We start from the raw sequence: 15,777 nt of genomic DNA on the forward strand, positions 1-15,777 counted from the left end.
GAAATTATTCCGAAGTTATTAAATGGTATCTGTTTTCAGCTACTGTAGCGTCTTCAGTTAGTGACTATCAAGTTCCTCTAGCATTTCAGTCAGTAGGATTGTTACAACCATGTATTATTATTCATTGATTTACATGTATTTAGTGACTGCCTGTTGATTGACAGGTAATGAATAACTCAATCCAGTTCTGGGAAGCCACAGACAAGCAGGTTAAATGTACCTCCTTAAGTTGGGGGTGGGTATTAATAGCCTTGGAGGCCTTTGAGGATGGGCCCTTCCCTCCTGGTTGACTTTTGAGCTCATCTCTTGTTTTCCCTGGTAACAATAGAAAGGCAAGCACCATAGAATCTAAATTATTGTATGGAAAGGCAAAGTTATTGTAGAGGTTTATTAAGGTAAAGATACTTCCTCCTGATAGTCTAACAGAGTCTAAGTTTTATCTTTCTGTCCCTGGGTGGAGAGCTAACATTCTGTGACTTCTGAAACATTGTATACTATAGTCTTTTAAGAGTTAACCAGCTGGACCTGTCAGTCACCGGACCAGGAGTCTACCCCCGCCCCCTCTGGAAATCTGACTTGCTTGATGTCATGTTAAGGAGAGGGGAGAATAATTAATGAAATCAGGCATCATCTAGGAAGAGGTTGTGCAGACTGATAATGAAGTGTCCTTGCAGAAGCCACTACTTCAGAAGCCTGTGGGTTCTTCCCTCAGGCATCACTGCAGAGGCCCTCTACTTTCAGAAATGTACCCTTCCCTTCTTTCTTTCCCACCAGTTCAATGTAGAAGCATACTTTCCCAGGCACCCTGGGATTTCTCATTCTTTCTCTGAAGTACTCCATCCCCAACCCCCATGCAATTGCTTGACAGCCTCCAATGCACAGGACCCAGTTTTACTTTTTTCTCTTCACACTATCTCCTGCCTCTTGGCAGCCTTAAGATTTGAAGACTTGCCTTCAAACTAACAAAATTGTTCACAGGTTTCCTTCTGACTCTGTTTTAAATTCTTTTTATCAATTAGACTAAGAACCCAAAAAGAAATTCTTAGTTTCCTAGTAGTACTTAAACTTCTGGCCTTCAGTACTGAGCACATGCCTGAGGTAGCTAATCTGTGGAAGCTGATCTGATATGGATGAATGTCCAAGGCATTCAAAACTAGTCTGCTTTGGCTCTCAGAAGGCTTAGCTCAGAGCAAGGCCACTGCTGCCTCCCAGGAAGACTACTATCAGAGCTATTCATAATGAGTCTAGATATAAAATGTGGGTCCCAGCTCTGAGTAGGTGGTTGTGCTGAGCCACTTCTGATTCAAGGCGAAGACCATCATTGCTTCTAACAACACATCACTTGTTCCAGAATACTTAACATTGAAACAATGGCTGACTGCTCATGTAGTCAGCCTACCTCCTGATAAAAGCAGCCCCTTCAGTCGCCTCTAGGGAGACTTTGTCTCTAGTCTTTCCCACTGTACTGAAGTGTGTCTGATCAACACAGCCTCTGCCTTCTTGTATCTTTGATGCACTCATTCTCCTGCCTTATCTTCCCTGACTGCCAGTACTGTCCCTGGCACAGAAGAGAATTTAGAAAAGTGACTGGGAGGTGGCACTCAGTTTGATCTTCACTGGGAAGTTACCATTGATCGCACCATCTTCTGTCCCCAAAGCTGGAGAGAGCTGTAGGCAGTGAAGTGGAGACACTGGTAAATATTGACAGAGGTCAAGGTCGTGGCAGGACCATTTGGCCCATGCCTGTTGGGGAAGCATAAACCTGCAGTTCACAGTGACTGGTCTACTGGTTTACATTTCTAGAAACGGGGAAAGTTGTTAACATTTTAAATCTGGCAGCTGGCTAATCAATCTTTTGTGGTTGCAGAGCCACTGGATACACCATCTTCTTCCTGCTGTTCTTCTCTGGCCCAGGGAAGACTTCTCTTTTTCACATTTGTTCCAGGAGGAAAATATAACTCCTTCTCTAGAAGGAAGTTGTTCTGATCTTAAGTGGTTAGGAGGATGCTTGTGATCGAAATCACAGTTTAATTTCACCCTGGGTCAAGTAAGTGCTTACCAAATGCTTTCTTGGGTTGTGTGCTCTCTGATGTGGCTGATTTCTGCCTTAGATGGTAAGTATGATTTCCTAACAAGTTATTTCGTGTCAGTTTGTGGCTTAAGAGGCATTCTGTGTAGTATTTTAATGAAATTTATGTTTATAATGTTATTAAAATTCCTAATTAAGGTATATGTCCTATACTCATTGGGGATTTAGTATAGGTTAATGGTGATCTTGTTTCTTGAGGTGGGTGGTCATTTCTGACTTTCTCTTTTTATTCTGGGACCCCCCAAAAGTGACAATTTCAAAATCCTGAGATGTCAATTATAAAAACTCTAGGACTGGTACTTGGGGGAAGGGATTGCTTGTTCATGAATAGATAATTTGCAGTTGAATTTGACTACAATGCCTAGGATCTGTTTGGAAACATCAGAAATCTTTGGGGGAGAGGGAAGGGGATACACACAAGGAAGAGAGAGGACATGACATGGTGGGAAGATTACTTCAGCAAAGCCTTTGGAGGGAGGAATCCAGTTGGGCGTCCTTGAGCCAGTAATATGCCAAATGACTCCGTTCTCTTTTCTCCTTCCAACAGAAAGCTGTTCAGAGCTTCCTCCAGTGGACAATAGTGTATTTGTTGCAAAGGAAGTAGAAGGACAGATTCTGGGGGTTTACCTTTGTATCAGAGGTTACCACTTGGTGGGAAAGCAGTTTTTGGTCCTCAATCTCTCAGAGGAATGGGATGACTCCCCGCCTGAGTGCCGCTGTGAGTTTGGTTTTTCTGTCCATATTGTCATTTTCTATATTCTATTATATCCTGCTTCCTATAGGCCACATTAAAATTGTTAAAAAAAACCCAAACTCAATTTCTAAGAAGCTAATCGCCATTTCTCCCAGGTGCTTCTGAGACAGGATCTCGCTACAGTAGCCCATCATGCTGACCTGGAATTTGATATGTAACCCCTAGTGGCCTGGAGCTTAGAACCCCCTGCTAGTGCTTGGAATTTCAGGCACATCTCTAATGCCTATCCATCATGTTACTTTAAACTAGGGGAAAGCTATATTCCCAATTTACATATGTGATAAGTGAGATTCAAGTGACTCTAGGTGCCAAAACTCATTGTGCTATCTTCTCTAATGACAGAGCATAATTCTTCCAGATGGTTTTTGTTATTATTATTTTTAATAAGCTGTGTTAATTTTACATAACATTTTAGAGTTTCCTTCATATGAAAAAAATTACATCCCTCTCCATTGAATCCTGATTTTCAACAAGAAAGAAACAATTAAAATATATAGGAAAAAAGAAAGCAAGAGATGAGTAAGTACATATTTGGCTAGATGAAAGAAAAGACTTGCTTGAAACATAGGCTTAAAACACTTGAACAGTGTTCAACATAGCAGCATAATGAACATGTTACTGGAATAACTAGTTATATACTTCATTTTATGTAGTACAGTTGTCATTCATATTATTGTGCATGACCATGTTGTGTGACACTATTGCTGGGGAGACATGAAAAAATGTCTGCTCATCCCAGATAAGGAACTAATAACAGACAAGGTTGAGGATACTACCAAAGTCCAACTTGGTGAATCAATGGGTTTATTGGGGTTACTTGCAGGAGTATAGTGAGGACTTACTTCCAGAAGCAGAAATGACTCAATGACACTGTATCTCCCAAAGCCCACCCCAGCATTTATGATGACTCACGTAAGCTGGTAGCCTGCAGCCCTCTATCCAACTTGCAGGCAGCCAAACAGGTTGAGAACTCTCTTCCAGGCCACTCAGCTGGTCTGAGCAGCTTCGGGCAGTCCTTATTGTTTATGTATCATTAAGAAAGGAAGAGCCTTGTGAATCTGGCCAGGTTCAGGGAGTTCCTGACGCTTCTTAGCTGTTTTCTTGCTGAGTCCTTTCCCTTTCAAAGGTTGGAGCTCTTAAGGAGATTTGGAGGAAATTTCCATACAACAGTCCCACTCCTTTTTGTCCCCAGTGGGGTGCCTTGGTCTTTTTGCAGCCTGCATTGGTATGGTTTCATAACACACACCTATCCTTTTAGATACATGGGCACCATTAAGTTCTGAGTTGCTATCACCTTTCTGAGGCTTGGGAAAGTGTGACATTTACTTCTTCCTAGCCTCTTAGAGCACTGGCTGTTCTCTTCTTCAGTGGGCCACTGTCCTGAGCCTGTACTGGAAAATGGCAAGACCAATTATTCTGGACCTGTGAATGCAAGCGACAAAATCATGTTTAAGTGCAATGATGATTACATCCTCAAGGGAAGCAATTGGAGCCAGTGCCTAGAGGACCACACCTGGGCACCTTCCTTGCCCATATGCCGAAATAGTAAGTACTGATTAGAATTGTCACTCTGGGGGTAAAATTGCCTTTTGGTGCCCAATTAGTGTTTAAGCCAGAATAAAACCTTCACCTACTGTCTTGTGAATTACTTCTCCTTTCCCTATGATCCAAATTTCCTCTTTCCTTTCTTCCTCTTCCCTCCCCTCCTCTCCTAACTTCTGATCCTTCTGCTTCCACTTCAGGAGTGCTGGGGTGATACATGTGCCACCATTCCTGTTACCAGGTGCTGGTGTTTGAACCCAGGGCTTCATGCATGCTAGGCAGGCACTCTGCCAGCCGAGCCACACCTTCAACCCTAATTTGCCTTCTACACCAGTTGGCAGCTCTACAGTGTGTAGCTCCTTTCCTGGAGCTCTGCCGGCCAGAAAGGATTCCTGCTTCCTTGTAGCTCAGGGGGCAAGCTGGGGAAAGCATCTTTTCCATGGGCAATTGTTATTTTCATGAGAAAGAAATGGAGAGCACACTCTCTGGTCTCACTTGTCCCATTGTGAAGATGGCAGACTCTAGAGGACACACAGCATAGAAAGCTCTGCCCTGTTGATTGTACCTGCCTCTCACAAATCTCACTCCTGGCTGTCTTCCCCTCAGGAGACTGTGGACCTCCCGGGATTCCTAGCCATGGCTATTTCGAAGGAGAGTCTTTCACTGCAGGATCTATTGTTACTTATTACTGTCAAGATGGGTAAGCGTAGAGTACTTTTATACCCTGGTGGGAGCAGTTACTTTTCTATGGCTGCGTTAAAGCGCCACAACCAAGGCAACATGCAGAAGGAAGGGTTGATTTGGGTTTATGGTTCCTGAGGGCTATGAGACCATTAACTTCTTGGCAGCAAGCATGGCAACAGGTGCATGGTGGCTGGAGCAACAAGCAGAGAGCTCACATCTTAAACTCTCACTTAGCAGAGAGCATGAACTGCAAATGGCTTGAGTCTTTCAACTCTCAGAGCACCCCTCTTGTGACGTACTTCCTCCAACAAGGCCACACCTCCTAAGCCTTCCCAAACAGTGCCACCAACTGGGCATGAATTATTCGAGTGCTGGAGACTATGGGGGCACTACACTGTGAAAGTACTCTTTTTTCTTAGTTATTCAACCCACAGTCAGCTGGGACTCAGGAGAGAGAAAGGAAAAAGGTCCTGCAGGGAGATGCAATTGCCATTTGTTTATATAATATGTCCCTTTGGGAGTAATTCCTGCTACGGGGCACACTTGTTAGACCATTTTCCTAGCACGGTAGATGTAACAATGGTTAGGACCTTCTAGGGCTACATAAGGTATTCTGTGGATGGTGTTACTTCAGTTTGATCTGAGAGGAGCAAATTTCTGTCAGGTCCCCATAACTGGCTAAAGAGATCTGGCCATTTAATTTGTAGTCTCAGTGCTAGGGGCCTCTGTTGGGTAATTATGACTATTGCTCTATTGCTGCTGGATTTATTTTTGTTTTTTGTTTTGTTTTGGCCTTTTATTGAGCACTCTCAGTACTTTAGGGAAAAAAGTGGGAGTCTATCTTTAAAGCCAGATTCAGTTACTTATTCGCCTGTTCAATGTGTCCTGCTCGTAGTGAGTCCTGATCCTACTGGGTTGAAGGATAGACAGAAGATGCACAGTAGGCTTTGGCTACTAGGTCTTGATTACTCACCTGCTGTTTCACTTCATGACGTATAAAATACTCTTAGCAATTTTCAATTACCTAGAGATTCCCATATGGAGAATTCAGCTCAGTGATTACTGTCTTGTAGCTTTTGGGATGGCTCTTTTCCTGACAAACTTGCAGAAGTCTAGTGACAGTGTTAGGATGTATCAACTTAAACTGGACTTCCCCTGAACTGGGAAGAGGGTTGATGTGTGTATTTTCCATCTTAGTGTGCACTGTGGATGTCACTGAGAACATCCCACATATTTTTGGTGAGTATGTACAATGTCTGTCCTCACAGTCTCCACTGTGTTGTGACTGCTTACATGACTTTCTGGCCTGTGTACCCCATTCAGCTGTGCAACCTAGTGGGGACTTTTTCAGTCATTACTTCCAGGTCCTTGGAAGGATTGATGAGCGGCAACATGCTATAACATTTCTTGTTTGTGTTTTGCATTATACCTCATATCTCCCCATGACTCTTGCTCCCACAGTGGGTATCTGTTAATGAGCCACTGTTGACTCTGCCAGTGAGAAAGCCAAAATGGAAGGCCTATGAACAAGGACCAAAACTCTGTGCTTATAATTAGGAGTTTCTCTTCTCACATTGCTAGGATCCATACTGCATGGAGTCTGTCCCACTAACTGCTGTAAATTTGACCTTCATCAACACAAAAGCTTTCTGTCTTTCAGCAGTAGGCTACTGCCCTCTGTTAGAGGGTGGTTTCACTTTGCCAACCCACCAATTTATAATTGTTTCTCCTTCCTTCACTGATGAGTGGTGGTCCAACATTTCACCAGGTTAATAGTCACTCCTCCTTTGCTGTGGAATAATCCTTTTGTACATTGTGGAAATGTGTTGCTTTCGTTGTTAGTAAAAAAGGAGATTTGCTGATAGCCAGGCAGGATTTTCAGTACAGAGGGAATGCTGGGGAGGAGAAGGGCAGGGTCTGAGGGTTGTGAGCCAGACAACATAGGAAGTTCATAGATAAGGTAAACAAGCCTTGAGGTAGCACATAGATTAATAGAAATGGGTTAATTTAAGTTGTAAGCATTGACTGGAGACAAGCCTAAGCTATTGGCTAACCATTTATAATTAATATTAAGTCTCTGTGGATATTTGGGAGCAGCTGATGGGACAGAGCTGATTGGGTCCCAACGGAAAAACTCCACCTACACTTCTTCTATTTGATAGTTAATGAGGGTATCAACACTCTTGGAGTTCTCTACTAAGGGAGAATGTGCTATCTACATATCTAGGATAGTCTCACTTAACTGAAGTAGTTATCAGTGCTGTACCCCAACTATGGATGGGTCTATAACTAATGTTATCTAGCTTCCAGTGGGTAGGTAGTCAATATATTGACCAGAGCTTCTAGGCCAGTGGGTTTTGTGGCTATTAAGACTTCATAAGTAGTGTACCATTTTTTTCCCAACAGACACATGCATAGTTAGCACCTTATGGTATGTGAACTATCTGTATACACTGTGCTTGCCCCCCAGTTTGTATTCTCCCTTAAAAGCCATGTAATGAGCTTCTGTATAGTCCTATGTCTCTTGCTTTATCTTTGATTTGCAGCATAGCCTTAGGTGGGAAGGGCCAGGTATGGGATGGAAGCCCTCTAGTAGCCAAGTAGCCCTATAGATTTCTGTATTTGCTTAACCACATAGAGGAGGAGGAAAGCCTGTGCCTTGTCTGTTACATCTGTGGCAATACTTTCATTTTATGGGAACAGACAACACTCAAGTATTTCATAAACAATCCAGGTCCTTGGACCTTGTTTGGATTAATGTCTCTTCAGTGTAATGCAATATTTGAACAGTTGCTGGTTTGGTTCATTCTGCTAGATCAGATATTGCTATCCCACGGCATACTGTGAAGCTATGTAAATAACCATGGAGAAACATGGTGAAAGTCCACAGATGGCTTTCCCAGATGAAGGCAAAATATTCCTGCCTTTCAACTACTATATCAGAACTAAAGAAATCATTGGACAAATGCAGTACATAGACCGCAAAGGTGCTGACCCAGTTGTATTTTCAAGACTTAAACAGTATAGCAGTGTTAAGTATGGCCAAATAAACCTTATTTAATATTCCCAGTAACCAGCTGTCTTGAGTTATGTCCCATCAGGCTTTTGGAAAGGGCATGACAGTGAATTAAATGGTTATATACAAGCATAGTGATGTTTACCATTCCCAATTCATGGATTGTTCTGTGTTCTCTTGGTGCTACCCCACCTTTAGAAAGTACTGGTATATGGCCTTGGATTCAGTGGTGTCACTGGCTTTATGGCCAAGACATATTTGTTTGCCATGCTCTTTTCCCATGGTTGTTTGCAGTGATATGTTTATTTTCATGATACATTCAGGGATGATGGTATAGACCTTTGGAGCTATTTGTCCACTGGGTCTCTCAGTTTCTGTTGCATGGTTCTTAAACTTTATCTGGGTTTCTAGATATGTGTGCTTTTGGTTCCAGTAGCTGCATAGTGACTCCTTCTGTGTTATAGGGAACCAATAACTAGCCAACTCCATATGAGGAGTCTGTTTCAGGGATGTCGAACCTTGACAAGTCTCTATTCATTGTTTTCTCCAGACCTAGAGTCTCACTATACTACTGGCTCAGGGAAAGCCTCATTTCTCATGGCATTTTTAACTAGAAAATGGTCCCAGGTTTTCCCTTTTATTCCCCCACATACACGAGTGCCTGTTCTGCAGTCTTAAAGGTACACTGTCTTTTCAGGAACAGAAGTTGGAATCTTTTCTTATATTTCTGGTTGTGAGCCTAGCCTTTAACGGCTGAGCCATCTCTCCAACCCTGGAATCTTTTCTTAAGGGAGTGATTTCCAAAGTTTTATTACCCAAATTTGGCTGCTTGTCTGTTTTTTTTTTTTTTTTTTTTTTTGTATTTACGAGACAAATTGTAATTGTATTGTTTTGGAGGCTGTCAGTCCAGCCTGGCCTCGAACTTACAAAGATCCGCCTGCCTCTGCCTCCCGAGTGCTGGGATTAAAGGCATGTGCCACCACTGCCCGGCTTGTCTGTTTTTTTTTTTTTTTTAATGTATTATTGCCTGATGATTTCACGAATGTCCATAATACATTTTGGTCACTTTCATACCCCCCCCATTACTTCTTCTTACTCATCTCTCTCCCACCAAATTCTGTCTTTCCAACATGCTTCCTTCATATTCCTATGTTGTATCGGGGGACACTCAATGAGTTTAATTAGGGCTGCTTGCATTTGGGAGACTCCTGGGCTGCCCTATTTTACTGAGTGGCATTTTACTCTTTGACCACTTTTACGTTTACTTATTCTGAGCACAGCCTACCCATGTATTTTATCTTTGTCTCCACTGAATCTGTAACCATTTGAGCTCCTTTTGGTATTGTTGGCATAGCATAGCAACCTTAAGGATATCAAGATATCATACCTGACTGGAGGTACCTAGTGCAAGATGACATCTCTCATCTCTACTGTCCAAGTCTTGTAAGCACCAGAAAAAGTCAGAATACACTTGCATCTTTCATAAGCTCCTTCAAATATGACTGCATTTCCTCCATAGGTGTCTCTATGTCCCTTGGCCCGGGGACGTCTTTAGAGTTGGACCAAGTATGTCTAATGACAGTAGTTATCCATGCTGCCAGTAGCTCCACAGTTACATCTCAGTGACTGGCTGTTGCTGCTGCTGAAGTGCTGAGGAAAAATGTCACCAGCCTTGAGGTCCCGCCGTCTCAGTAGGAGGCACACACTCTGTTTTAACTTGGCTCTCAGTTGCACTAACTCTAGAGTGGAGGAGTGCTGGAGGGGGGTGCAGGCAGCCTGGGGCAGGCAGATCGTGTGAGTCCTTATCTAACCCTGCTTCAGATGGTCTTCTCTCCCTCCTCGATGGCTCGTGTATCTTCCTCAGCCTTTAAGTCCTGCCTCTCAGTTTTGATTCACCTTTTGCTTTTCTGATCACACACCACCACTCTCATTTTGTCCATTCACCTGCACCCGCCTTTTAGAGCTTAATACAGATGCCTGTTTAGGTTATGACCGATCAAATACTTCTTACCTCACTGGCTCCCACCAAAACCACCGGCCCTGAAGTTCTCACTTTCCTCTGCGTTATTCTGGGTTGACTCATCCCTTGGGTCTGCCCACCATTTCAGCTGAGCTGTTTCACTTCATAGCTGTTTTGTTAGAATGAGATAATTTCAGTATACACCAAGACTCGGGGGGCATGAAGGATTTAATCACAGTTTGAAACACTGAAATACAGTCTCCATTGCTCAGCTTAGAAGCTGTAAAGGCTAAGTGTTCTAACATCTCCAGGTACCACTTAGTGGGCACGCAGACGCTGCAATGCATTGATGGGGAGTGGAGCAGTTCCTATCCTGCCTGTAAGCCCATTCAGGAAATCCCCAGCCTGGCTGAACAGACTGCACTTGGGAAAGCAATTGTAAGTAGGGGCTGTTATCCATTTTGTTCTTAGCTGTAGTCTCAGGCCTGCCATTACTCTTGGCATATACGTAGTGGATACTTGTTCAATTCTGGGTAATGTGCTTGAATGGGTTAACTTTGGCCCATTGCAGAAGGGGCCTCATAAAATGCCAATTCACGTTTCTAGATAACATTCCTATTCATCACCATCATCACAAATACCTCACAAAACCTTCTTATGGGATTTATTGCCTCATTCAGCATATAAAAGTAGGTATTAATTATACTCAGTGCCTGAGATCTGTAAGCCCTGGCTGCTGTGAGAAGCTGCTCCAAGTCGAGATTCCACTACATTCTGAACACATTTATTTTTCTTCAGATTAACTTTGGCCTGTATTTATTCTTGAAGAAATAGTAATGATTCTAGTTAAACCAGAAAATGTAAATGACTGATCATGTTGCAGACTCAGATCCTCATGGAAATTCCCCGGGTTTGCAGCCCATTGGTTTCACAGTAGAGAGCTGAATCTCATCTCCCTAGTTGTAACTTTAAAAGCTTTTCTTTTCTCAGCTTGCCTTTCAGGAGAGTAAGGAGCTTTGCAGTGCCACAGAGAACTTTGTGAGAAGCCTAAAGGAAAGTGGACTAACAATGGAAGAACTAAAATATTCCCTGGAGATGAAGAAAACTAAGTTGAAGGAAGATATTTTACTGAAATATAGCTAGGCAAGATGGTAACAGAAATGCCCCTGTGAATAAACCACTTCTGAGGGTGCTTGCGGGGTTGTTCCTTACTGAGCTGAAATGCAAGGTCATGTGACTGTACAACGGGCGTACTGTGTGTACTTTGGGCATGTGTGGGAGTTTTACTTAGACTGGAGAAGGGCCAGCTATGGTGGTTCTCTGCTTCAGACCAGAGTTGGCAACATGCTAATGGAGAATGCAGAGATCAATTCTTTGGCTGGATGGCGAATAAGAAATCAGACATCTGATCTAAGTCTATGTCACATAAAATATGAATTATGAATCAAAATTTCTGAGACAAGAACTAACCTTTCACTCTGGAAAAATATACTTACAACAATTACACCTTTAAAATTACCTATTTAGTGCCACACCCTCCCAAGCACTAAAGATTATTACCAATGCTATTGGTTATTCTGACTTGATAGTAAGTCCCTACTGCTGAAGATACCACATACTTATGACATGCCACATGGAGAAATCTCTGTGGTATTCAATAGAAAGTTTCATCCCTTTTGGATAATATTTATAGTTCCACAAGGTGCTACACATGCTATCAGAGGAGAAAAGTAATCATTAATCTCCATCAGCTGGAATATGCAAGCTGTAATAATGATCTTCATACAAGACATACCCATTGATGCAATAGTAGCACAAATGATAAGGGAATAACCAACCACATTTTGGTTGGCTTCAAGTCCTGATTCTTGAGATGGAAACTATCCTTGACATTGTGTAAGTGACCAAGACCTAGAGACTAGACAGGTGATAGGTCATAGGGGAAAATGTGCTACTGTTATTCTGCAAAAGGAACATAGGAATAAAATGACTCCTAATGTCATACTGCTATACCCACAGAACAATGTGTCACTCGTCCTCATCAGAGAACCTTCTTCTTGCAGTAGGTGATAATTTAAACAGAGACAAATAGACACTATGCAGAGTAGAGGCTTTGGAATTGCTCAGCTCTTAATGGTATATATTTATCATATCACTATCCTTAAAACTCAGGGAGTTAGCAGAAGAGCTTTAAGAGCCAGAGTTGGTAGATGACTTTCAGGATATAGCCTTTCCAGACACAACAGGAACGATACACACCCACACAGACTATGGAAGAATGCCAAGACCCGCTCAAACTCAAACAAGACAAAATTCAAGCATGAAAGAAAGGAAGCAGGTACAAATCCCACCCCTAGCCAATGAGCTGTTCTCAATTAATAGCTGCTGGGAGAGGGAAAATCACGTCTCTTCAATGGAGAAACATTGGTGTAGCAGCCACACTCCAGGGCAAGCACCATGTTCAGGAATAGTTTGTTAACACAAATCAGATTCCATGGTTTTAGGAATTTTGTTTTTCTTTTTGGTTTTAGAGACAGGGTTTCTCTGGTGTAGCCCTGGCTGTCCTGGAACTCTCCCTCTCTGTAGACAAGTCTAGTCTTGAATTCACAGAGATCTGCCTGGTTCTGCTTTGTGAGTGCTGAGGTTAAAGATGTGTGCCACCATCACCTGGCACTGTTTCCATCTTTTTCTTTTCTTCTTCTTCTTCTTCTTCTTCTTCTTCTTCTTCTTCTTCTTCTTCTTCTTCTTCTTCTTCTTCCTCTTCCTCTTCCTCTTCCTCTTCCTCCTCTTCCTCTTCCTCTTCCTCCTCCTCCTCCTCCTCCTCCTCCTCCTCTTCTTCTTCTTCTTCTTCTTCTTCTTCTTCTTCTTCTTCTTCTTCTTCTTCCTCTTCCTCTTCCTCTTCCTCCTTCCTCCTCCTCCTCCTCCTCCTCCTCCTCCTCCTCCTCCTCCTCCTCTTCCTCTTCCTCTTCCTCTTCCTCTTCCTCTTCCTCTTCCTCTTCCTCTTCCTCTTCCTCTTCCTCTTCCTCTTCCTCTTCTTCTTCTTCTTCTTCTTCTTCTTCTTCTTCTTCTTCTTCTTCTTCTTCTTCTTCTTCTTTTTTAAGAGACAAGGTTTCTCTGTATTGTTTTGGAGGCTGTCCCGGAACTCGCTCTGTAGACCAAGCTGACCTAGAATTCAGAGATCCGCCTGCCTCTGCCTCCCAAGTGCTGGGATTAAAGGCATGCGCCACCAACGCCCAGCTGTGGCACTCTGTTTTTAAGAGAAAGAAAGAGCATGAAGTCTTGTGGGTGGGCGGAGTCAGGAGGACTTGTAGGATGGAAAATATTATAAAGATATATGGTGTGAAGTTCTCAAAGAATAATTAAAAACATTGAAATGTTTCCAACAAAATAAAATAAATAAAATGACCCATTGAGACAGAAGTAGAATTAGGCCCCAAACTCTTGGCTACACCTAGTTTTGTGAAGCCAGGTTTCTAAACCTTATGTGGTAATACTGTTACTGCATTTGGGCAAGCTCCCAGCCCCACATCACATGGGTCTGAGATGATGCAGTACTCTAAAAGAGTAGGAGATACAGGAACCCTAAGACTTTCTTCCTTAAGGTGATTTGATGTTTTGAAGTGGATTTTTGATTTACTTTTTTCAGAAAGAGTTGCTGAGATGCAAGAAAGATGGAACATGTTTAGGCAATAGCATGTAACCTGGGTTGGCTTGAATGAAACATGAACAATGGTGAAGGATAGGAAGGTTGGTTAAATCCAGCTAACAGTGTTTTAAAACATGTATCAGAGAATTTGCACTTCTTCTGTTAGGTAGAATACACATAGCCTTTAAGCAGTAAGATGGGAGTAGCACAGAGAGCGCTTTCTCACAGTGGTGAGGAAGACCGTATGCAGCATGGGTTGAGGAGGTGGAGAAACCAATAAAGGGTTACTGCAGTGGTTCAAGTATGTTCCCCAAATTTGTGTGGAGACTACTCCAGTGGGGCTTCTATTGCTGTGATGAAACACCACGACCAAAAGCAAATTGGGAAGAAAAGGGTTTATTTGGCTTATATTTCCACTTTGTAGTTTTATCCCTGAAGGAAGTCAGGACAGGAACTTAAGCAGGGAAGGAACCTGGAGGCAGGAACTGATGCAGAGGCCACGGAGGGGTGCTGTTTACTGGCTTGCTGCTCTTGGCTTGCACAGTCTGTTTTCTCAGGGTTAGCACTCCCCACAATGGTCTGGAACCTCCCGTATTGGTCATTAATTAAGAAATGCCCTACAAGCTCATCTACAGCCCCATCATAAGGAAGCATTTCTTAAGTGAGGTTCCCTCCTTTCAGATGATTTTAGCTCAACAGTTCCTGTGAGTCACAACTCCTTTAGGGAGGTCCAACAACCCTTTCATAGGGGTTGCATTTCAGATATCCTGCATATCAAATATTTACATTATGATTGATTCCAGCAGCAAAATTCAAGTTATGAAGTAGCAATGAAAATAATTTTATGGTTGGGGTCACACAACATGAGGATTGTATTAAAGGGTGGCAGCATTAGGAAGGTTGAGAATCGCTGCTTTAGCTTGTGTCAAGTTGACATGAAACTATCCAGCATAGGAAGTGATTAGGTTTTATGGATTAATGTCCTCAGAATGGATCGGTACCAAGTTAGTTATCATAGGAGACCTGACAAGAGAATGGAGTTTAGTTCCATTTCTTCTTTGCCTCATTCCTGTCCTCTTGTCCTTCACCTTCTACTGTGGGACAGTGCAGCAGCAAAGCCCTTGTCAGAAGCAGGCCCTTCAGTTTTAGACTTAACAAGTCTCCAGAGATGTAAGTAAATCTCTGTTCTTTATAAGATACCCAGCCTTGGGCATTCTGGGATAGAAACAGAAAACAGTCTGAGACATTCACAAAAAAGATACTGATGGTGCTGCACTATTTTCATGGAAGCAGAAATTAAAATGGAGCAGAAGGAATGAGAGGTGTTGTGATACTTACATCTTGATTAAGGAAGAAGTATTCAAAAACAGTTCTGAAATTCCTAAAGAGTTCTCTTTAGATGTACTGTTTGTGTGAAATGCTATGGAGTGGTCCTCCTACTGGTGATATTTAAAGGATGGGAATAAATAAGTTCATTAAAGTGAAGATGATTTCTTTGTTTGCTTGCTTTGTTTCTTTAATAAGGAAAAGAGCCAGGCATGGCAGAAGCCAGCCTGGTCTGTGTAGTGAGTTCCAGGCCAGCTAGGGCTACATAAACTCTGAACAATAAAATAATAAAAAAAGAAGGGAATTAAATATGTTTATGGATGAGAGGAAGGAAAAAAGAGTTATAAAAATTTGAGAGAAATTAAAGAATCAGGGAAGTTTGGGGTTAGTTGTGGGATCTGTTTTAGTTTCTTCTGTTGCAGTGATAAAATACCCTTACAAAAGCAAAGTTCTGTTTTGTCTTTTTAGCTTACAGTTGCAGTACATCATGACAAGAAATTAAAGACACCATGAGCTTGAGGTAGCTGGTCATATTATGTTCTTAGTCAGAAGAGGACAATGAATGCATGTGTGTGTGCTATCATTGTCTGCTCACTGTCTTATACCACCCAGGACCCCCTGCCTAGGGAATGGTGCCACCTGTGGTGCCCCAGTCTTTCACCTTAATTAGCATAATTAAGATAACCTTCACCAGACACACTCAGAGGCCCATCTCCTAGATGATCCTAAATTTTGCCAAGGTCACAGCACTAACACAGGA

The 15,777-nt window shown here is 42.5% G+C and overlaps 1 protein-coding gene across 1 annotated transcript; it reads left to right on the forward strand.

Moving 5' to 3' along the window:
* The first annotated feature begins 4 nt into the window (after positions 1-4).
* Positions 5-11,237, forward strand: C4bpb (complement component 4 binding protein beta). Its single transcript, XM_040737156.1, has 6 exons — positions 5-2,114; positions 2,637-2,807; positions 4,212-4,388; positions 4,992-5,085; positions 10,357-10,483; positions 11,036-11,237. The coding sequence occupies exons 1-6, from the start codon at positions 2,063-2,065 to the stop codon at positions 11,186-11,188; spliced, it is 774 nt and encodes a 257-aa protein (XP_040593090.1). The 5' UTR covers positions 5-2,062; the 3' UTR covers positions 11,189-11,237.
* Positions 11,238-15,777: the final 4,540 nt, after the last annotated feature.

The sequence above is a fragment of the Mesocricetus auratus genome, unplaced genomic scaffold (assembly GCF_017639785.1).
Source record: "Mesocricetus auratus isolate SY011 unplaced genomic scaffold, BCM_Maur_2.0 Super-Scaffold_100676, whole genome shotgun sequence".
Taxonomy (NCBI): Eukaryota; Metazoa; Chordata; class Mammalia; order Rodentia; family Cricetidae; genus Mesocricetus; species Mesocricetus auratus.

What these genes read in the sequence shown, in the direction of transcription:
- C4bpb (XM_040737156.1), top strand. Translation starts at nt 2,063, where the DNA reads ATGCTTTCTTGGGTTGTGTGCTCTCTGATGTGGCTGATTTCTGCCTTA. An exon ending in GCTGATTTCTGCCTTAGATG is followed by an intron (nt 2,115 to 2,636) that starts GTAAGTATGATT and finishes TCCTTCCAACAG; the next exon opens with AAAGCTGTTCAGAGCTTCCT. An exon ending in CTTGCCCATATGCCGAAATA is followed by an intron (nt 4,389 to 4,991) that starts GTAAGTACTGAT and finishes TCTTCCCCTCAG; the next exon opens with GAGACTGTGGACCTCCCGGG.